Source organism: Aedes aegypti, chromosome 2 (assembly GCF_002204515.2).
Source record: "Aedes aegypti strain LVP_AGWG chromosome 2, AaegL5.0 Primary Assembly, whole genome shotgun sequence".
NCBI classification, from domain to species: domain Eukaryota; kingdom Metazoa; phylum Arthropoda; class Insecta; order Diptera; family Culicidae; genus Aedes; species Aedes aegypti.
The window spans coordinates 289,910,277-289,934,270 of record NC_035108.1 but is presented as its reverse complement, the minus strand read 5'-3'; the positions used below and the strand labels follow the sequence as shown (position 1 = coordinate 289,934,270).

The following is a 23,994-nucleotide window of genomic DNA, read 5'->3' as shown; positions in this document are numbered from 1 at the left end:
TATTTTCAAACTTTACTTTTGTTTTCATTTTTATGCACAACGTTGTTAAATAAATCGATTTCGAGTATTAACCTTGATTAAGTTTCAAAAATATTGTTATTTTCATCTGAGGGGACAACGGTTTGTAAAAATTTTAAAAGGTTTGCATGGAATAAAATGATTCAAAACCACTAGTGTAAACAACAAGAAATATATTACATGTGAGTCTTTCATGGAACCCACAACTCCTTTCTACCAGAGTCAAAATCTTATATATGCTATCCTAATTTTTATCTTATTGAAGGTACCGAAACAATAAAACTTAAAATAATAAACTATTATTGAATCGCAGTAACCTTACATATCTTAAAAGAGTAACGTCAAATACATTCCTTGTGCAGCCTTTGGTTTCGATCAAGCTTCCTTTGTGATCCTTTTCAAAAAATGGAGCAACCTTCGATCTCTTCTGCCACTGGAAGTAACATCAGTGATGTCGTCGTACAAGATCCTGATCGAAACGGCTCGATCCAGAAGGAAAGCTATTCTTTGGTAATTGTGCTCAAATCCCTAGTGTTGGCTAACGTGGAAAACGATGACCCACGGACGCTGGACATAAGCTTGCTACTTGGTGAAACCGAAGCCAAACTCAATGGAACTCTAGCTGACTTTAATGGGCAACGCCATGGCACGGCTATTAGGTATTTCGTTACAATTTACCACGGATGATTAACTTACATACATATATTTTTCCATCCAGCGTTCCTACGTCGAATTCTGAAGAGTTCAAACGGTATCTGACCAGTCATGAATTGCTCATAACAATCGGAACCGACTTGGAAGTACTAGGCCAAACTAACATCCCGCTAGCTGCTACCAATCTTGCCTCGTTTGATCCCCCTGCATTTGAACCAATTATCATCAATGATGCCTTTCCGATTATTCATGAGTCCCAACCTATCGGAAAAATAGATCTAGCCTTAAAAACCGATCGTACCAAATCACCCCCGAAACCGGATGGGCCCAAAGATGGACCGGAAGAAGAGGACAGCATGCTGTACATCGTGAACGATGCTTCTCCCCGTCAGTCCAATGAGTTCCAGGACGATATCATGAGACAGCTACTCACATGTAAGAAGTGTAATGCGCTCAGAAGTCCCAGTGAAATGAGCTACCAATACGAACTGATTGATGGGATTCTGGTGAATAAGGAATATCCGAGAAAAGATCCCGATTTGGAAACCATGAAGAGGAAGATTGAACAAATTGAATGGGAAGCCAAGTTGTATCCGGTTGGTAAGGAGCAACCACCACCGAAGGAACCTGCTCATCATCGTTTTTGCGATGGTTGTGGCGGTTATTCAATTACCGGTGCCACGTGTACCAATCGGATGCAAGCTGTTGACGTTCCACTGTCGGAGGCTCAGTTTCGATATCCGGAAGGATCAGCGAAGCGGTAAGATTGATGTTTAACTGATTTTAGTTAGTAATATTTTACATGACGTGATTAGTTTCAGTACAATTGCTGCTATGGGAATGTCAGAAAACGTGGCACGAATTTCTGAACCAAATTTTTCCTCTTCCAGGGCCACAGAAACGAGGTAAATATTGTTTCTCTCACAATGACGACTTCACCCTAAATCCGTCTATTAAGATATTTGAGGGGGTTAGAAGCAAAGGGATGTATGTGACGAAACCCTAGTTTTAAGAAAATCGACTTTGAAGCTTTTTTTACACAATTTTTCATTCCATACAAATTGTATGGGAGCCGTAAAAACAAGCAAATCTTCCACGGTCAAATCTCTATGAGTCGATATCTGAAGGGACCATCGACTAATGGAAATATCGAGAAATTGAACAGAAATGCTACGGAAAGCTGTTTGATGGGACCGTCATAGTAAGCATGAAATTTTGTTTTTAATTTGGTTCCATGAGTCGCTATCGAATGTACGATGTAACTGTACGAATTATGTTATTTGAACTGTTGGACCGAGAGAGCATATAAAAATACCGATGGAAAGTTTGAATACAGTAAACTTTTTAGTATACTCTACACAAACCAGCCAAAATGTCACCTACACTCCTTTGCGTTTGGGCCGCTCATTTATTATCGACCAAAAATAAGAAAGGTAATGTGCTAACATAAAAATGATCTATGGTCATTTTTCTATATAAATTTTGGGAAACATTTATCAAAAAAGAGGGAGGTAGAATCACCTGATTTGGCTAGCCTTTATTGACGCACCATTCATGTTTTGTGCAATAAATATGTAAAGAAACATTACAACCACTATCACGATAATAATGTGTTTCAGAAATATGACACATTCAAAATAAAAACATCGAACGAGCTCACCTAATTGATCATCCATCCTTGAATGAGCATGGGTGAGATAGAGCCGCCAAATGTCTTGCTATGGTGTTTTTCTATCTTTATTAACGAGATTTTTAGCCCTGGGCTAGTTCATCTCGGGACCAACGGCTTTACTTCCCTTCCGAAGGAAGTCGTCACTGATTTTTTTTGTGACTCTCTCGGGGATGGGATTCGATCCCAGGTCCTCGGCGTGAGAGGCATGTGTTCTAACAACTACACCAGGTCCGTCCCCATCCAAAAATTAATGTACCCCACGATCCGGGATTCTTTGGTCACCATTCCTGGGTAATTTCAGTGACACCATAGGACCAGACTAGCCATCCATTCATTATTGTGTGAAGTGGGTCAAGTTTTCACAAAACCAGGAAAATTGAGCCTTCGCGTGCCAATTTTTGGTACAAAAACTGAAATGTTCCAAAATATGGGTTTCTTCGGTGGCCATTCCTGGATTAGTTCGGTGGTCACAAAGAGACAAAAGATCAAAAGTGCTCATTCAGCTACAATTGCACTATAAAAGTCACAGGTATTCAAAATCATGAATATTGAGCCGTCGCATGCCTAGTTTTGGTACCGTTTTGATTCATACAGTACTGACCCGATTTTGTCAGCTTTTTGACCCAATTTTGTCAGCCTAATTTAAATTTGTCAGCCAGAGGGGACAATGGCAATGCCTTTTATTAAGCGTTAAAAATCGATATTACCAACTAGTGGTCCCGGCAAACTTCGTCTTGCCAATTAAGTAGGCTGTTGAAAAACGCTATAGATCGTCTCATACAAAATGACAGTTTCGTTCACTCTCGTTTTTCCAACTTTCCCGTAGAATAGCTCCGGATTTTTATACACACAAACACGTCGGATCCCTTAACGAACAAAACGGAGAAAGAATCATCCAAATCCGTTGACCCGTTCGTAAGCCATTTCGTGACATACAAACACCATTCCATTTTTATTTATATAGATATAAGGGAGGAAGGAGCGCCCGATAAAAAAAAACTGGCTACGCCCATATCCATCGCCTTTTTAAAAGTCCACATAACCATTAGAGTGGTTCAAAAAATCGTTTTTGCTCCACACCGCTCATTCAATTCAATATGAAATTCTGAGTGTCCTCCCAAAATTTGAGCTCATTCGGATGAGAATTGAGACTGCTTAAGCCCTTCAAAGTTTATATGGGAATTACTATGGGGAAAGCAAGCAAATCAGTCAGTCGGTCATATCGTTTGCCCATGTGCTCTTGGGGATTAGAGCTGCATTGATAATGTTTTCAAATCAGACGCCTCAGTAATTAGTTATTGATTTTTATGTGAGTTGTAAAACTTTGGCTATAATAATTGAGCTGCTCTGCAGGCATCACTGAGTATATGCAGTGAAACATAGTAGCCATGATTTGGCTGTTCTATCTCTCGCGCCAGATGCAGCAATGTTGCCTGTTCAGAAGGTAAATGAGCACTGTAGAAGAATTTGCAATTTGATATAAATCAATAATTAATAACTGAGACGTCCGATTTAAAAACGGTCTTCGGGAACGTTGTAGCTGATAAATGTATCTTACATTATCAATGCAGCTCTAATCCCCAAGAACACATGGCCAAACGCTATGACCGATTGACTGATTTGCTTGCTTTCCCCATAGTAAGGGCCCTATTCTATAAGTCGAGTCGATCAAAAACGAGTCGACTGGAGTCACTGCCGACCAAAATTTTTGCTCGACTCAGCTTTGTCACTCGAGTTTATCGACAGTTGTCACGCTATGTGACTGGATTACTATGGGAGTCGACAGGTGACATCTGAAATATGCATGGTTACTTTGATCGGCAATGACTGTAGACGAGTCACGTGAATCCGCTCGATTTACAAAATAGCCCCCTAATTCCCATATAAACTTGAAGGGCTTGTGCAGTCTCAATTTTCATTCGAATGAGCTCAAATTTTAAGATGACACTCAGAATTTGATCTTGAATCGAATGAGCGGTGTGGAGCAAAAACGATTTTTTGAACCAGTCTAAAACCATGTAACACGTCAAAATTTGAAAAACAGGAACAAAATAAAATGACCCGATATTGTCAGATTCCCGATTTTGTCAGCCTAAAACTCATCGAGGGGCTGACAAAATTGGGTCCTTACTGTATTACGGACACATTGTCTTCTTGTTTCGATGCCATCTCAATAATCACTGAACCGGTTGTTATGAAATTTTGCGCATGTAAACAACATACTCCAATCTAGTTATACCCAGATTTTCATAAATTTGTGCCCACGGACAAAAAAGTTACACATGGATGAAAATGGTGCATTTTCCTCGAGTACAGGCCTCATTACACTGAGTTATCTAGAAAATATTTCTACACAAATTCTTCTAGAAAAATAACAAAGGTTTATCTTAGCATTGAAAAAATTCGTTTAAAAATGATTTCAAGAAAGCATATAGAAATCACGGTGTGTTTCGTGTTGATTACAAAAAAATAGGTAAGTATGAAACTTCTCCACAATTAAGTCTAGGTTTCTCGCGTTCATTTGCTGCTAAAACCAAAATAATCGACCGGGGGGTCCAGAGTAATTTTTTTTTGTTTGATTTTGAGAGACTTGCACATATGTTTGAATTTGCCTATCTATGTGTTTATGTACATTAGGGCGGTTCAAAATTAAAAAATGTTTGAGAATCCAATCTCCCATATGTTCCTTACCATCCTTTCTAAAAAAATAGTGTTCTGTGAAAATCGCAGCTTTCTAGGTGGTGATTTAAGGTGGCCCAAAGACAATGTATGTTCATATGGAAATTACTATGAAGAAATTTTGAGGTATGTTCCAAACACGCTTGTACTGTAATGTAAGTACAAACTTATTATCCCATTGTAAAAGCTCATTCTTCAAACCATAATAAAGAAATTTGCTGAAGAGAGAAATTCAATAAGACAGATAGCAGAAGAGATATTCATGAGTTTGTTTGCTATTATTTAGTTTACCCCTCTACCGGCAGCTTAATTTTTTCAGCACGAAAATATATTTGAATCGCGATAACTTTTTTGTTTCTCTATATTTTTCCACCATTTTTTCACAACTTCTTAAACAACTCTTCTACTTTTGGAATCTATGTCGGTATCGACCATTGGTCAACTGGTTTTAAAGATATTTCAGTGTTCCTTGGGGGACCGACACTTCCCATATAAAATTTCAATATGATGTTTCAAGAAGTTTTCAAGATCTCGTTACGGCTAGAGTGGTACCAAAAACATAAAAGCTCATTGCTCAAAAACAGTTACACAGATTTGTTTATTTTCTTCACAATAGACTTTCATCAAAATATAGTTTTGAAAAGCGAATAACCGAATATGAGAAAAAATCTGTACCCAGAGATAATTACGAGAGTTATAGCTATGCGTCGTCCCCCAAGAAATTTTGGAATATCTCCGAATATAGATGACCAATGCTCAATACCGATACAGATTCTGAAAATAAGAGAGTTTTTTGAGAATTTTCAAAAATATTGAGTTATCGCGATTTTAATATTTTGAAAAAATGAAGCTGCCGGTAGAGGGGTAAATATGGGGTTATAGTCATGCAAACAAGTACAAAAATCCCAAATCCATTTTAGCCTCATGTTGTTAGTTTCTGATCTTTTCATAAGCACTGTGCCATAAGAAAATAACATAAAAAATATAAGATTTGAAACTTCTCAAATACCATCCAAATTAGCGTATTTTTCAGCACCATGGGGCAAGTATATTACATGCCTTATAACAAGGTTTATCACATGCGAAGCCCTCTACTAGTTAATTCGAATAACTGAAATTGTGTTGTTTGAAAGGCGGATAAGTCACTTTTTTATTTACGAGTAAAAAGAGAAATCTCGCATAATTTATGATCTCGTCCTAAAAGCTATAGCTTGTTATTACTGAGCAAACGAATGGATTTACACTTTATTTCACAAGAGAAGATCCTCCTCTGTCTCCCAGCGGTGACAGTTTTTATTTTATCTGCTTAATAACAACGAGCTACACACTCGGTTATCAGTGGTTTTAAGGGTTAATATACATAGAAGCCAAACCTCGAATTTTCAAAAGCACAAGTCTAGAGAAGCAGACAACCGGTTACTCACTGGTCACTCGCTGGTGGCGACTAATCAATAAAATGTTCAACGCAAAAAGTTGTCAGGTTCTCAAGATACAAATCTACAAACAAGCTCTTGAAAATTCGAGGTTTGATATCAATGCATCTTCACGTTAGGACGAGATCATAAGTTTTGCGAGAATTATTTCCTAATAACTTCTTACATCATTATGACCAATTTAGGTACGATTTTCAAAGTTTTTCGTGGACAATAACTAAAATGCCGTTTCAGACAGTTTTGCAATTATGCGTCTATCATATGTCATTTATGCTTATAACAGCTCTTTTGAGGAAGAACAACTTTACCTTCCAAGCCAAGGTGTTCAAATAGTTTGATCTTGCAGTTTGTCCCGTATCTACGTTGAACGCAATGTGCGTCGGTATAAAAACACGTATCCACACTCTTAAAAATAATGAAAATTACTGTGGACGTAATTCTGGTTATGACTGAATGACACATGATGTAAGTGATGGAACGACACAAAAATGTGTCCATGAAGATGTATTGAGCAAAAAATGTAATTTTACATGCGAATGGATACGAAAACGATAGAACTGTGATCGATATTTCCCGAATCAGACACTAACGTATTTTAAATTCGACACAAATTTACGTCATTCGGCTCGCTTCTTTTATGTGCATCCTAAAAGACGTAAATCACATGATTTTTTCGTAGTGTGCATGAATACTTCACACAAAATAAAAAAAAATGTTCTGGACCCCCCGACCGATTATTTTGATTTTGGTCGCAAATGAAAGAGCAAAGTCTAATTGTTTTTAGTTCGAAATTTTAGACTAACTATTTTTTTGTAATAAAGTTACTCCACAAAGACACCGCGGAATTCCTCAAAAAACTCTAATGGCATTTTTTGAGAAATACTCCCAGTTGTATTCAGAGCCAACTTTTCAAAACGTTCATCACAGATTATCGCAGAAATTGCTGCATAAATCCTTTCAGGGATTCCCTCCTCTTGGTTATGCGACCTTGCCGCGATGGGAGGGCATAATCGATTAGCCCATATGATGGAAACCAAAGGCGTAACCTGTAGTGGTGGTATCACATTTTGGCATTTTTTTGCTTAGCCGCGTTATAATTCATATGCCATAGACGCAATAATGTCTCGGATGTGATCCAACGGACATTCTGCGTCATTGATAGAATTGATGTCCATTTCAAATAATTAATCTATTCGAAGTGGACATTAATACTATTGGTGACGTTCAGTTTGCCTTTTGCTAACCAGAATGATCCGTAGCCACTCTTACTATTAGCTAGCTAGATACAGCGTTATCATATACGACGTAGGGAATACTTAGGAACTCTTAGGAAATTGACTAGTAGCTTCACTAAGTAGAAATAAGTGGCGACAATCTTATTTTAATATGGTTTTTACATTGCTATAATAAGAAATACCTCTTCTGTAACAGTGGTATAAATAATCTAATTCCAGCTTATTTTTCGCAAAATTTACAAGAAAAAGGTAGGCGTTGTAAAGTATTGCATTTGCCACCTAAAAGCGAATCTTGTAGGATAGTGTAATAGAAGGTAACTGCCCAGTAAACACACCATCGTATATAATAGGATATAAGAGTACAAATGTGGAGGCGATAAACGTACATATTGTATGCAACCTTATGGCGCATGTACGTATATCGCCTCCACATTTGTACTCTTATGCGCTATCGTATACGAGTTTGTGTTTACTGGGTGTACCCTTCAATATTCACTATAAAAAATGGAATGGAAAATATGGAAAGTAAGGTTCTGAGATCGATCATTAGGGTGCACTTGCTAGTTTCAAAAAATTGTTGAACAGACAAGGAAAGCGACTTTTTTTAAGGATATATGAACGAAATGACCAATAAATACTTTTAACAACAAAAAAAGAAATTAACTAGAACTACTACTAAACAGCCTAATTTTGTTCAGACTTGACGACAGTTGACATTTAAGACTCTAGTCTTACGTAAAAGACAGGAGTAATCAGAATAGAACTTGAATGACAAATTATTCAAAACCATTTCGACTAGACAGTATTAGTAATAACACTACTACACTACTATTTCAAACAAATTCTGATGGAGCTGCTGATTTTCACAATGCTTCCTTTTCTCAGAAGCAAGGGAATATGGGTTCTTTTCAAAAGCTACCACGTCACAATACTAATAAAAAAGCAGTGTTCATGTGGGCGCCATTGCCTAGTCCGTCTGAGTATTGGTCCTCGTAGAGGGGAAACTTGGCAAAAACCAGACCGAGGGTTCAGCCTTGACAAGTTAAGCTGTCAGGCAGCTCCAACTGAATACCATACAAAAAAAAATCTTTTCAGGGATTATTCCACAAAAATTTTAGAAATTCTTCCAGAAACTTCACCGAAAATTCAACCAGGGATTCCTAATAAATGTCTCCAAACATTTGGAGTTTTTCCAAAGAGTTCCACTCGAGATTTCTTACGAATTTCCTCTAAAAAATGTGGGTTTGGAAAATTTTCCAATACATATTTCATTAGTAGGGGAAGTGGTGGTAAAATGAACAGGGGTGGTAAAATGAACACCGTGCCTTTTACCGAGAAAAAAACAAATTTCAATAAATTTTTATCACGTATGGACGATTTAGAGCATATATCCGAGTGTTCAGATTGATACGGAGGTCAATTGAAGTGAAAATATCAACGAAAATTAAGACTTTAGTAAATCACGTTTGAAAATTGGAGCTGAAGAAAGTTTTGGCTCGGAGGTCTTGAGGTTTTTCAGTGGTGGGGATATCATTGTGATGTGATGTCAAATCTGAAACTTTTACATTTCTTTTTGAATGGGTTACCATCATTTATAGATATATTTTCGGGAATGCAGCAAAAATTGTTAAAAATATTAGTTTTGCTCACATTTTTTGTATGATGTTCATTTTACCACCAACAACTGTTCATTTTACCCACATAGTGCAGGTAAAATGAACATTTCAATGTTTTTTTGCAAACGATAAATATATGTGAAAATTTAGCTATTTTGGTCTGAATTCGTATTTCTGCTTTAGCTAACATCCCTGTTTTTGATCTTGTGCGATAAAACTATACATATTCCTCGTTTTTCTATCAGAAACGAGATGATATCCTTAAGGTGTTCATTTTACCACCCCTTCCCCTACTTCTGGAAACTCATCCACTTTCTCAAGAATCTAGAAGGGATCTGGAGATTTTTTTAGGACTTCTCTCTAGTATTTCTACTAGAGGGTGCAGACTTGAACATTTAGGTTATTCAAATTGAACACAAACTTTTCCACGAGTGCTAACCGTTGTTTGTTTGGTTATCTCGCTGGAAACAATAGTAAAAATGCACCCTTAACCCTTTGGGGCCGGCGCGGTCATATATGACCGCAGTACAAAAATGGCTGTAAAAAAAGAACCAATGAACAAATGTATATACTATCTTTGGCAAAATTGTCCCAAATATACTCTTTTATCAGAGAAAAATATGAAGTATATGTCTTTATGACCTAATTGACAACCTAGAACATCCTGAACATCCTGAAGTTTGGAAAATTGACCTATAAGTACATACGAAGCGTGAAATACTGTTTGTGAACATAAATGATGTTCAGGCTAGATAATACAGAATTACTCTTTTAACGAAAACACTATTTCACTTGCTTTGCTATGTCCTGGGATGTTCTAGGACGTCCAAACTGTCCTGAAGCACACTCTTTGAAATCTACAACCGTAACAGTAATTGTTTGGGTTAAAAACAATAACATTACAAATTCAAATAGAATCTACCAACCTCTGAGAATCTCAAGAGCTATTTCAAGGAACGTTTGGGATATTCCAGGCCCTCCAAATTACCCTGAAGTTCAGAACTTCAGGTCTACACTTGTTCCAGTAGTTATTCTCGCTAAACTGAGTGAAATTATATAATCTACAATGTTTACTGAACCTTGTCACGGATCTAAAGGCTACTTTAAGAAACGTTTGAGGTATTCCAGGCCCTCCAAATTACCCTGGAAATCTGAATTTCATGTCTACATTTATTCCAGTAGTATTTCTTGCTAAACTGGGTGAAGTTATATAATCTACCATGTTCACTGAACTTTCGCACGTATCAATAGGATGTTTTAAAGAACGTTTGGAGTATTCCGGGCCCTCCAAATTACCCTGGAGTTCAGAACTTCAGGGCTACACTTATTCCAGAAATATATCTCGCTAAACTGAGTGAATTTACAAAATCTTTCCTGTTCACTAAACCTTCTCTTGCATCAATAGGCTGCTTCAAGGAACGTTTGGGATATTATAGGTCAAAATAACCTGGAGTTCAGAACTTCAGGTCTACACTTATTCCAGTATTTTTTCTTGCTAAACTGAGTAAAGATAAATAACTTACCAAGTTTACTGAACCTTGTCACGGATCAATAGGCTAATTCAAGGAACGTTTGGGGTATTCTAGGCCCTCCAAATTACCCTAGTGTTCGTAACTTCAGGTTTACATTTGTTTCAGTAATTTATCTCACTAAACTGAGTGAAGTTATATAATCTAACATGCTCACTAAACCATCTCATGGATCAATAAGCTCTTTCAAGGAACGTTTGGGATATTCCAGGCCCTCCAAATTACCCTGGAGTTCAGAACTTCAGGTCTGTACTTGTTCAAGTAATTTATCTCGCTAAACTGAGTGAAATTATAAAATCTAACATGTTCACTGAATTTTCTCACAGATCAATTAGCTGTTTGAAGGAACGTTTGGGGTATTCCGAGCCACCCAGATTACCCCGGAGTTCAGAAATTCAGATCTACAATTATTCTAGTAATTTTTCTTACTAAACGATGAAGTTATTTAATGTTCACTGAGCTTTCTCACGAATCAAAAAGATATTTCAAGGAACGTTTGGAGTATTCCAGGCCCTCCAAATTACCCTGGAGTTCAGAACTACAGGTCTTCCCTTGTTCCAGTAATTTTTCTTTCTAAACTGAGTGAAGTTATATAATCTACTATGTTGACTGAACCTCATCATCTCATGGATCAATATGCTGTTTCAAGGAACGATTGAGGTATTGCAGATCCTTCAAAATTTCCCCAGGACTTCAGAACTTCAGGTCTACTATTTTTCCTGTAATATTTCCTTCTAAACTGAGTGAAGTTATATAATCTACCATGTTCACTAAACCTTCTCACAGACCAATTGGCTATTTCAAGGAACGTTGGTGATATTCCAGGCCCTCCAATTTACTCTGGAGTTCAGAACTTCAGGTCTACCCTTGTTCCAGTAACTTTTCTCGCTAAAATGATCAAAGTTTTCCCTTTGAGGCCGGCACGGTCATTTATGACCGCAGTCGGAAAATGGCTGTATAAAAAGAACCAATGAATAAAATTTACTGTCTTCGGAAAAATATACTTCCCTGTCAGGGAAAAATTTTAGGTGTATGCCTTAATGTCCTACTTGGCAACCTAGAACATCCTGAACATGCAGAAGTCTGACAAAAAGAAAAATTAGTATAAAAGTAGCTAAAAATGCCTTTTGTGAATACATTTGATGTTCGTACTTGGTAATACATACAGTATTGGACAAAACATTTGCAACTTTTTCGATTTTCCATACAAAATGACCAACTTTGGTAAGCTAGATCTCAGTTATTTATCGTCCGATTTGAATGAAATTTTCACAGAACATCAGATATAACTTGAATTTCAACATATATTTTTGAGTGATTTTTCCAATCACGGGTTTATAAATTATAACGGTTTATCTAAAGTTTAATTTTCGACGAAAAATTCAAAACTATTTATCTCAAAATCTGATAGCCCTACACAAAAACTGACTTCAGCAAACTTGTTCACCTCGTTAAAATCTACAACTTTGCTGAAGATACCATGAAGCTATTCCTTCAAAATGTTTAGTTATGTCATTTATAAAAAATCGTCAAAAAATTGACTTTAGTCAAACCGTTACTGCTTTTAAACTTGTGATTGGAAAAATTACTCAAAAATATGTGTTAAAATTCAAGTTATGTCTGATGTTCTGTCAAAATTTCATTCAAATCGGTCTATAAATAACTGAGATATAGCTTACCAAAGTTGGTCATTTTGTATGGAAAATCGAAAAAGTTGCAAATGTTTTGTCCAATACTGTATCTATTATGTCAAAAAACGCTGCTTCACATGCCTTTTCATGTCCTGGGATATTCTACGATGTTCAGACTATCCCGAAGCTCAATTCTCGAAATTTACAGCAGTAGTTGCTTGCGCTAGAAATAATCAGCGTTTCCAGATTTCTTTGGAAATCATTCCGTAGACGAAAAGTGATAAGCGGGGGGGAGATCCCCGGCATTGCAATTCCGTAGATTTCCGTTGGAAAAATCCGTAAATTACCGTAGAATAATGAGAATTTCCATAGCTTTCTGTACAAAATATACATTTTCCGTAGAATTATCTCACGGATCCGTAGAAAGTGCTCAATTCCGTAGATCTGGCAACGCTGCATATAATAATATTTTCAACTCAAACGGAATCTAGACCTCTGAGAATCTGAAAAGCTTTTCCAAACTATCCTGGAGCTCAAAACTTCAAATCTGCCCTTGTGGCAGTGTTTTTTTTTTGCTAAATAAAGTTCAGTTATATAATCTACCAGGTTATATAGGGCCACGATGAAATTCCCACACACAAAATTGATTCGCAAAATTCGAGTTTTCATCCGATTGCCATCAAAACTTCAGGGATTGAGAAATAACTATTAAACTTCATTTTACCATTTTGCTCGTATTTAATTTACAGTCCATACGTAAATGCCCGCACCTTGGCCTCAACCCCGGCTATGAGATTCTGCACAACCTGTGAATCAACCGTGTTTTGCATGTGAACCCATACTTTCATGGACAACGAAACATATGTGAAGGCCGACTTCAAACAGATCCCCGGCAACCTGTTTTTCACGGCCAAGGATAAGTTCAGCGTTCCGGAGCATGTCCGCACTCAGAAGAGGTCCAAATTTGCGAATAAATTCCTTGTTTGGCAAGCCATCTGCACGTGTGGGAAGCGGAGTGCACCTTTCGTGACCTAGGACACGATGAACGGACAAGTGTACATGAAAGAGTGCCTCCAGAAGCGGCTGCTCCCTCTCCTGAAGGCCCACAACGTCCCAACAATCTTCTGGCCGGATTTGGCCTCATGCCACTACTCCAAGGACGTGCTGAAGTGGTATTCGGATAATAAGGTCAATTTCGTGCCGAAAATGTTCAACCCTTCCAACACTCCGGAGCTCCGCTCCATCGAGAAGAATCCAACAGCTGAGATTTCGGTAAAAAAATTCCCGAATCTCGGTAAACTTTTTACCAAAATATCGTTAAAATTTTACCGAATCTCGGCAAACCAAATTTTTTACCGAGATTTCGGCAAACGTTACCGGGATTCGGTAATGGTTTGCCGAAATCACTCTTTGCCGAGATTCAGCAAATATTTTACCGAGATTCGGCTGTTGGATTCTCGGTAATCCGGTTCGTGTGTAAACGACCTAAGGTAGTGAAGACAGTCGAGGAACTGAAGAAAGTATGGGTTCACATGCAAAAAACGGTCGATTCACAGGTTGTGCAGAATCTCATGGCCGGGGTTAAGGTCAAGGTGCAGGCATTTCCGTATGGACTGTTAATAAAATACGAGCAAAATGGTAAAATGAAGTTTAATAGTTATTTCTCAATCTCTGAAAATTTGATGGCAATCGGATGAAAACTCGAATTTTGCGAATCAATTTTGCGTGTGGCAATTTTATCGTGGACACCCTTCAACTTCGTGCCTGCCACACTGTGGAAGTACTCAAAGAACACTAAGCTGAGGAGCAGGCTTTGTCCCAGTGGGGACGTTACGCCAAGAAGAAGAATAAGAAGATTCTACCAGGTGAACTTTCCGTGTGATCAAATGGTATTGTTAAATACTTTTGAGATACTCAGGGTCATCCGCAATGCCCTGCAGCAGTCCCTGAAATCTACAGTCGTAGCCTAGTTCGTAACAGCAGTTGTTTTCGCTTACATAACCAATCGAAATCTGTGAACCTGGGGGTCGGCTCTGGTCGCATGGTTTGCTGCTAGGGTTTGATTAACATCAATAAAGAGGAGTAAATATCCATAGAATGATTCGTGGAAGTGCTAAACTAACACTAAGCTGAGAAGCCAGCTTCCTCCCAGTGGGAACGATATGCCAAGAAAAAAGAAGAAGATTCGTTGACAAAAACATATATTCAAAACGTGTTTCTACTCGTTTACGCATTTAGACTCTACTGACGTTTTCATTTTCACAAATTGTTCTCAAACACAAGGTGAAAAGCAGGGGGGTTGAAAATAGTATATTTTTACGTGACATAATTTATGGATGCTTTCCAATAGATGTCGCTAATTATGACTGGAAACTTTGTTGAATACACCATGTTTCGGAAGTGCTTCGTTTCGTGGTTATTAATTTATTACCACTAAATCCTGACTCTCATCGCGTTGTTGATCTTATGTACTGGACATCCCGACAAGTTAGATAATCTAAAACATTCGAAATGATCTGATAATATTTGCTGAACACTCGGAAGGTTCAGAATATACGGTAGATTACAGTTCATCACCTTGTATGATGAACAAGGTTATTATTACAAGCATAGACTTCAAGTTATGAACTCAAGAGCAGTTTGGAAGACCTAGCACCTCCCGAAAAAATATTTGTCATCATTTCTTGTTATGTTTAGCATTTTGAGCACCAAAACTATTGAAAGGCGTTCAAAAGACTGTATAATAGTTCTTGGAAAAAATCAGGCCCCAAAGGGTTAAAATACTCCACGCAAATCTTCATCATTTCGGTGTAGGCAACTAACCCAATAAATATACTAAATCAGAAAGTTGATAGCCGTATGTTAGTTAGAAACATATTAAAGAAAAGTTGTAAAATACCCATTCATAATTTAGACCAAGTACAACTTAACCGTTGGTGGTCTTTGTGTTATATAAATTAAATTGCTGTGTGCGTTTGAAATGCGTTTGAAATGCAAATATCAAATGCGGGAACACCAAACGCGGTAAGTTTTTTCACAAGAGCGGTTCCACGTCGTTTCGCAAACCCGATTATTTTTGTATATTTTGAATCGCCTGAAAATTTGCATACAGATTCTTTATGACCAAAAATGCCATTATGCACTTTCAGACCACCAATTTGAACCTCGCCTTATTTTTGAGAAGGGCGTATCGGAAAATGTATGGAAAATCTTTAAAAAACTGTATCTCGAAAACGGTTTGTTCGATCGATTTGAGATCTTCTACAAAGTTGTAGGTATTGCTTAGGACCAGGCTTGGGAAAAAATCTGAAATTCACTCTACAGTAGCCAAGCAAAGCCAATCACAGTCAGCGAAGCCAGTAAAACTCACGCCCATCGCTGCTGTAGGCAAAATGCCTTGAAAATAGCAAAACACCCGTTGCTAAGGGCAACCCAGAATTACTGTAGAAAAATGTTCTATTTCCCGCTGCATTTCCCGCATTTAATGCCTTCAATGACACTCAAGATTTAGAAAATTCGTGCACCCAACATAGGCTACTTGATGAGATTCACGTTTTTGAACTACTGTACTGGGAGAGCCACGTGATTTTCGTGAAAATTCAAGCCTACTACTATTACTATTCCCAGCACTGCTTAGGAATATATGGAGAAAAATATGCACGGTAAAAAAAAGTTACAGATTATTTTTTATTTCAAAAAGAAATTTTAAAATCGATTTTCTCCAGAAACGCACTTTTGATTTTTTTTTTTATTTTTGGAAATGTTTTAGGGGACAACTTATGTGATTTATTGCACAATGTTTCAAAATGGAAGAATTATGGACAAAAAAGTTATGATTTATTAAAATATTACAGATTTTGAAAAAAATCGAAATAGAGGAAAACAATATTGTTTTATGTGATTATTTGAAAGTACAGAAAAATTGCAATCGAAAAGTATTTAAGTAAATTTTTTCTAGGTTGCATCAATTTCGAGATATACTCATACTTATATAAAATTTTCAATAATAAAAGAAAAATAGGCCCTTTTCAAACATATTTCGTGTTTCTCCATTCCGGAAAAAAATATTTTGATTCCAACAACACAAACCAAGTCAAGTACATAAGACGGCTTTACAGTTGAGGTTGAAATACGCGTATCTGTCGAAGGATACAATAGTAGAATTAAAAGGAACAGTACCGTTTTGATTCATATTACGGACAGCTTCAAATTCCGGACACTCTACTTCGTATGGGAAACTTTTCACACGAAATATTTCAATATTTGTCGTCCAAAAGTTCCCACTTTCGAGGCACGTTTTGATAAGCATTTTTCACGGAAATCTATTTAAATTTAGAATGCTCAACTACCTTACACGTCTCTCTAGTGGTTGGGTAATTTCAATTGATGATTTGGCATTCCCAACTATGATTTTCATGAGCTGTCCGGAATTCGAATCAAAGTGTCCGGAATATGAGGCAAAAGTGAAGAAGCGTCCGGAATAAGAATCATGAAAAGTATGCACATTTCCATTTATTTCAATATTTTTTTTTTGTTGCGGCATCAAAATCTTCACCCACTATCCGAAAGTTAAGTGGTTTAGGAGTTCGGTAACGCTGAGGAATCATACAGAATGATATATTTTATATGCTTTTTGATAAGTTAAACTTCACTGAGTGCTTAAGTGTCCGTAATATGAATCAAAACGGTACTACTCATCTTTTTGTATATTTACCGGCATTCTACTAAACAGGCTCCACAAATGTTTTCATACCCATACATTTGGACATGGTAAATGAATAAAAGAAAAACGATGCTTTTTTTTAAACGTACTTCATGGGTACAAAAATAATGCGCTATGTTGTCAAGTTTTATCACTGCAGCAATCATCATTGAAAAAAATGCGGTACAAAAACTTCGTGGTGAGAAGTACCTATGTAGTATATAAAGTAAGTCTGAAACCGTGAGAGCATTAGTGTTGTATCAACAGTGATTGTTCAGTGATTGTAGGTGACGTTTATTTGCTTGTGAAATTGACGTGCTACGAAAGAAGATACAGCATTATATTGTGGATTAAGGAGGCGTTTTACAGAGGTATTTATTTTTGTTGTGCGTGAAGCTGTACAAATATAATTTTTGCGCAATGAGTTATATCAGTTCAAGATGTATTAAAGTGTTCAAACAAAGTTGTTCTAAACATTGTCGAAATCTTACGGAAGATAATATTCAGAAATTGGTTTTGTTGGGATTTGCTGAACAGAATAAATTACATAGTAAGCTTAAAATTTGTGATTCTTGTCGTTTAAAACTGTCTTATTGTACTCAACTATCTAGTAGCGATGACTCATCAGCAGAGATGAACATGTAACTTCTGATACTGAAATGAATGTTCCAAGTCAGGAGTCTTTGGTAACTGTACCGTCAATGACCTCGGTCAATACGACTGATTCTGAAAAGGTGAATGTTCACAAAGTGTAAATATTGAAATTTTTAACAAATCAATTTCCAGTATTTTAACATCTCCAATTGATCGTAAAAAAATGAATCCAATAAATTATGTAAAGCGAAAATATGAAGAAGTTAATAAAAAAATAAGAAGAGAAATATTCAAGTTAAATACAATTGATGAAATCGACAGAGATAAGGTTAACGAGTTTGATGAAATGATTGCACAAATCTATATAAATAAAAATGGAATGGCGTTTGTATGTCACGAAATGGCTTGAGAACGGGTGATTGGACTTACATGATTCTTTCACTATTGAATTCGTCCAGAGCTCCGACGTGTTTGTGCGAAAAAAAAGTTTAGGAAAGTCTTCGGGATAGTGGGGAAAACAGGAGAAAACTAATCTGTCATTTTCTACACGGGACTTGCATGGCGTTTTTCAACAGCCTACTTGATGGCAAGACGAAGTTTGCCGGGACCACTAGTTAAAGATAAATTTTCTAAAGACGGTATCACCAGGAACGAAAAACTCCAATTACTTTCAATATTGGCGAGGTCGTGGACGGTTCAGAAAATAATGGCTACATTTAATACATCCAGGTATTTGGCAACACAAGCTAAAGACATTAGAAGGAACAAGTAAATCTCGTACAACTTTCGGGCTAAGTAATGTAGCAAAAGAAATTGTAGTAAACTTTTACGAAGATGATGAAACTAGCCGAGTGATGCCTGGCCAACGTGATTATGTTTCTGTAATGAGAGACGGAAAGCGGCTGGCAATTCAAAAAAGGTTAATGATGACTACATTAAGAGAGTCGTTTAATCGATTTACTGAATTACATAGTGGTGTTCAAATAGGATTTTCATCTTTTGCAAAATTGAGAACGAAGAATTGTAAATTGTTAACTAGCTCTGGAACACATAATGCGTGCGTATGTACTATTCACGAAAATGTTAATTTGATAATCCATAGTTCAAATAAATATAATTTACTGCATGATTTAAATTTTTTACTGATAGTTTACTATGTGAAACAAAAACAGTGAATTGCACCTTACGTTGTTGTTAAAAATGTTCAGATTCTACTACCTTTGAACTATGCTTGTTATCAGAAATCGAAAAGAATGGCATTGACGAATTTCAATTTGAACAGTGGGTCACAACCGACAGGTGTGATATTGAAACTTTTTTAAAGCAGCCTGATGAATTTGTATCATATTTTACTCGTAAATTGGAGAAACTAATACCTCATGATTTCATCAAAAAAGAGCAAGCTACATTTTTAAATAACACAAAAAACAATTTGATAGAAGGTGAATTTCAGGTAATTTGTGATTTTTCGGAAAACTACACATTTATTCTTCAAGATGAAGTTCAAAGCCATTATTGGAATGCTCAACAAGCTACTCTGCATCCGTTTGTAATATATTATCGTCAAGATGGCAAAGTCAATCATTTAAGTTTTGTTGTAATTTCAGAAGATTTGCGCCACGATTCTGTATCTGTCAACTTATTCATACCTAAAATGATAGATTTTTTGCGATTGGATCACAAATTAACTGTCAACAAGATATATTTTATGTCTGACGGAGCTGCATCACAGTATAAAAATAGGAAGAACTTTTCAACTCTTTGGCAATTAAAAATCAAATATGTTTTACTTTTTTTATTTGATAATTTTATATAAGTATGAGTATATCTCGAAATTGAGGCAACCTAGAAAAAATTTACTTCATTTCTTTTCGATTGCAATTTTTCTGTCAAATAATTACATAAAATATTATTGTTTTGCTCTATTTCGAGTTTTTTCAAAATCTGTATTTTAAAAATAAAATCATAACTTTTTTGTCCATAATTTTTCCATTTTGAAACATTGTGCAATAAATCACATAAGTTGTCCCCTAAAACATATCCAAAAATAAAAAAAAAATAAAAACTGCGTTTCTGGAGAAAATCGATTTTAAAATTTCTTTTTGAAATAAAAAATAATCTGTAACTTTTTTTACCGTGCATATTTTTCTCCATATAGTCCTAAGCAATACCTACAACTTTGTAGAAGATCTCAAATCGATCGGACAAACCGTTTTCGAGTTACAGGTTTTTAAAGATTTGCTATGCATTTTCCGATACGCCCTTCTCAAAAATAAGGCGAGGTTCAAAATGGCGGTCTGAAGGTGCAAAATGGCATTTTTGGTCATAAAAATCTGTATGCAAATTTTCAGGCGATTCAAAAAATACAAAAAAAAATTAAAAAAAATTCGTCATGTTCGGTGGAATTGCTCACAAGGAAAGCGAAATCAAAGATAGCTTTTCTCTGAACTGCTACGGCAAATGAAATGGTATATGTTGTTAACAAAATGTTAATTAAATCTTAAATTTGTTTTACCATATAGTATTGTCTAATAACACAGAACACCTAGATATAAGAAATGAATGTAATGTTTAGAATGATACTAATAAAGAAATTAAAAAAAAAAGATAGCTTTTCTTTGCTAGGTTGGCGGTGATATGGATCATGGTTGCTAAGTGTCCTTTGATTAGTTTGTGTTACCGCATTTGGAACGCATTTGAACAAGATTTGCACGTCAAACGCAAACAGCAATACAAGATATTTTAGCGTAACGAAATCATGACCGCACATTTCTATGCACACTCAGATCATTTTTACGAAAATGTAAGATTGACAGCAGCCTGGCTTCTTGTTGATTTCCAAGTCGCATCCCCCAGGTAGACATTTATCATATATTTTATCAATGACATCTTGAGGATTTTGTTAAGAAATAACTTCCGGGTTTTTCCTTCTGGAATTATCTCCAATAATTTTTTTCAAATTTCTTGGGCAAATTCCTAGAGAAATCTTCCATGGATTGGATGCTTCAATGTAGCATCAACAATTTCTTCAACATTAACACTTGAAAAACCTTCTCATCATCAGACGAGCTACTAATAAAGTGTCGTGCTAAGGAAAGTAGAAGACATGTCACCTATATGATCGTTAGCATTAGCGGATAACCATGTTCTGCAGACTACTTTTGGCTTTCATACTAGGTTTAAGACAAAATATTACCTTACGGATAAATTAACTTTTATGAGGAATATTTATTTTCCAGATTCACTCATGATCGATCGGAAAGCTTACCATTGCATCCTATTCAGCAACGAACAACCAGTATTCTTTGTCCAAAGTCCGTTGGTCATAGGTTAGTGCACAGTAGATCAGTACATATAATTCTAATAACTAATTTCAATTTATCAGGTTTTGTAATCATTGCGGCCTCAATATGGATTGGCTACCTCTTCACAGTGGCTGCCCTAAGTGTGGCTTCAAGAATCCTGCAACATGTCATAACGATGCACCTTCAACTTTACATGAAACCACTCCCAACCGCCTCAACTCATGGATGGGAAGCTTGGAACTTCCAGAGCCTCAACTACAGCGTCCTTCCACGGGTACCCTTCGATCGACTTCACTAAACGAAATGATGAAACCTTGTCCTATATGTCGGCTACGTGGTGGATGTTGCCCGGACTGTAAAAAACGAGCATCTACGGCTCAAAACCACCGAGATCCAAACTCCACCACCCAATCGTCAACTTCTGACTCCGAAATGCATCCTCGGCGCGTTATGGAAAGGCCCAAAACAAGACCATCTCTTCGCGATAGATTTAATATATTCCCTAAAAAAATCGACAAAGCTACTAGGTTGTCTGATCTTTACAAAGCCTACGGAGATAAAGACACCAATCCTCACGAAGTATCGCAGCGACGGTCTACCAAAAGCTCGATAGTTTCGCTCAACGTTGAAGAAATCTTGAAAAAGACGGATACCCATAAAAGAAAAATCACTTCAGGGGGTATTCAAAGCGTTGAGCTGCGGAAAGTGCAGTCCAGTCGAGAAGCTGATCGGAATAACAAAACGGTTGAAAAGTGTGATTCTCCCACTCATGCGCAAATTCGAAAAAATCAACGCAGCTTGTTACAGCGAATTAAGAAACAAAATCGTGGAAAATATTCGTACCGCTATGGACAACGATATCCAGGGATTGTCATTGGCCATCGGGAGTGCATCCAACAGGGAAGACAAGTGCCGCCTCACATGGGATGGATGTGGAACGTTAAAACACTAGGAATCAACAAAATTCGTAAAGGATGGCGACCTGGCGCAGTGAAAAAACCGATCAAGGAGCTGATGCAGCACTTTTTGGTTAGTTATCCGCTGGACAACATTCCGGTCAGCAAGAAAACAGGACGGAATCTCAAAATTCCTGCTGACGGTTCAGAACATACGAAGCAGAAACCGACACTTCAAATCGTGAAGAAGAATGGAGAGTATTGTATTGTCATGAACCCGTTGAAGGATTCAGCTTCGTTAAAAACGGCTCAGGATCCATATTTAAATTGTGAGCCAATACGGTTCAAACTGGCCAAAGACCCAAACGTAGGGAAATTATACCAACTCCGAAGTGCGCTAAAAGTGAAAGGATTCACTATGTGTGGCTGCTCGGAGCTAGAATCGTGTGAGCATAAAAGCGAGAAAGAAAAGAAACTGCTCCGGAAGGAGCTGCGAAAGTTGGCGAAATGTTTGGGTCTTCCCAAGTCCACTGAGCTCAAAGATGTCCCTATTGATAGTGAATCTGAGCTGGACCTGGAGTTCACACCACCATCTGCTATGCTCAAATCCGGACAGCGTAAGCCGGATGTCGTATGTACGGAAACTCAGTACTCGGTGGATGACTACAAAGTACAGGTGCCAGCCGACAAGTTGAAATGCAAACCTGGTCGAGAGGATCCTAATGACGTCGGCAAAGGCCTTAAAGGTAAAGGAGGACAAGTTAGGGATAAAGCTGGCAAAGATGGTAAAGGAGGAAAAGGAGGAAAGGATGGAAAAGGACAGGGCAAAGGCGGTGCAGGCAGTGGTGTAGGAGCCGGCGCTGGCGGAAAAGCTAAAACTGGACCTAGTTCCAAAGCTGGAGTTGGAGGAGCAAAAGCAGGGGCCGCAGGAACAACAAACAAGTGATTATTTTTCAATCAGTATATTTAATACATTTAGATCTAAAATGTTATGAATACATTGTACCAGACGAATATACAAACATAACAATTGTTTTTCTTGAGATATGAGTTACAATAATTTATTTTTTCAGGTCGCAAAACATCCACCGTCCGGAGGGAGGTCAAGTTTTAATAATGAAAGATCTATGCAGAAGACCAGATGTTTGTGCTCCGAGTCAAATTTGCCCACCGGTTGCCGCAGTTTGTGCGTATCAGCCGAGCAATGTTTGCTACCCGACCCAATGTGCACCCACTGCTTGTTATAACCCTTGTTATATTTGATTCGAGTTGTTATTTTAAATCTTGTTGGATATAAATCATTTGAACCGCTTTGTTTGTTTCTTTTGAAATAAGAGAGTAAAGAACTAGATCATAGTTTTACAAAATGTGGGTTGCGACTTCCAAGGGGTCAGCAGGTGGGTCACGAACAAGTCTTAGTTCTTATTCATTCATCATGAAACGAAGCAAAAACTTAAACCTTCAAGAGCACATATCTAGAGAGCCAGACAGCGGCTCAAGTTCAAAACTTGATCGATTGGTCACCACCAGCGATCGATCATACTTACAGCCCGATCCACTATCCGGCTCTCCAGACCCGCACTCCTGAAAATTTGAGGTCCGCCTTCGATGCAGGCTTCGATTGTGAAGGAGAATGTGAGGTCGTGACGGACTTTGATTTCAGGTTGGCCGATTGCGCTGCAGAATCGTTAACCGTTCTGTGGTAACCCATATCCGCCAGACAGAAGCCCCAAACGCCCAGCTTCCTATAAATAGGACAGTACTTGTAGTGCAAATATCTTGAAAATAAAGAGGTTTAGGAGAAAACTGTCTTCTGCAAAGTTGATCACAGGACTGCTGACTTCCACATGGTAACTATTTTAATTCATAATTAACTCACCAGGTGGCGTACAGACGCCAACAAATGTCACATATATAAGCATTATATAAAAGATCTTTCCAGCGCGCGTACAGATATTTGCTTCTTTTATATCTCAGTCCAGCGATGAGATACAAAATTGGTGTCTTCGACAAAGTTGAACAACTAAATA

The 23,994-nt window shown here is 37.3% G+C and overlaps 1 protein-coding gene across 1 annotated transcript; it reads left to right on the top strand.

Moving 5' to 3' along the window:
• The first annotated feature begins 350 nt into the window (after positions 1 to 350).
• LOC110676642 lies at positions 351 to 23,275 on the top strand. Its single transcript, XM_021845322.1, has 6 exons — positions 351 to 677; positions 737 to 1,432; positions 1,488 to 1,577; positions 21,003 to 21,092; positions 21,149 to 22,906; positions 23,038 to 23,275. The coding sequence occupies exons 1-6, from the start codon at positions 424 to 426 to the stop codon at positions 23,225 to 23,227; spliced, it is 3,078 nt and encodes a 1,025-aa protein (XP_021701014.1). The 5' UTR covers positions 351 to 423; the 3' UTR covers positions 23,228 to 23,275.
• Positions 23,276 to 23,994: the final 719 nt, after the last annotated feature.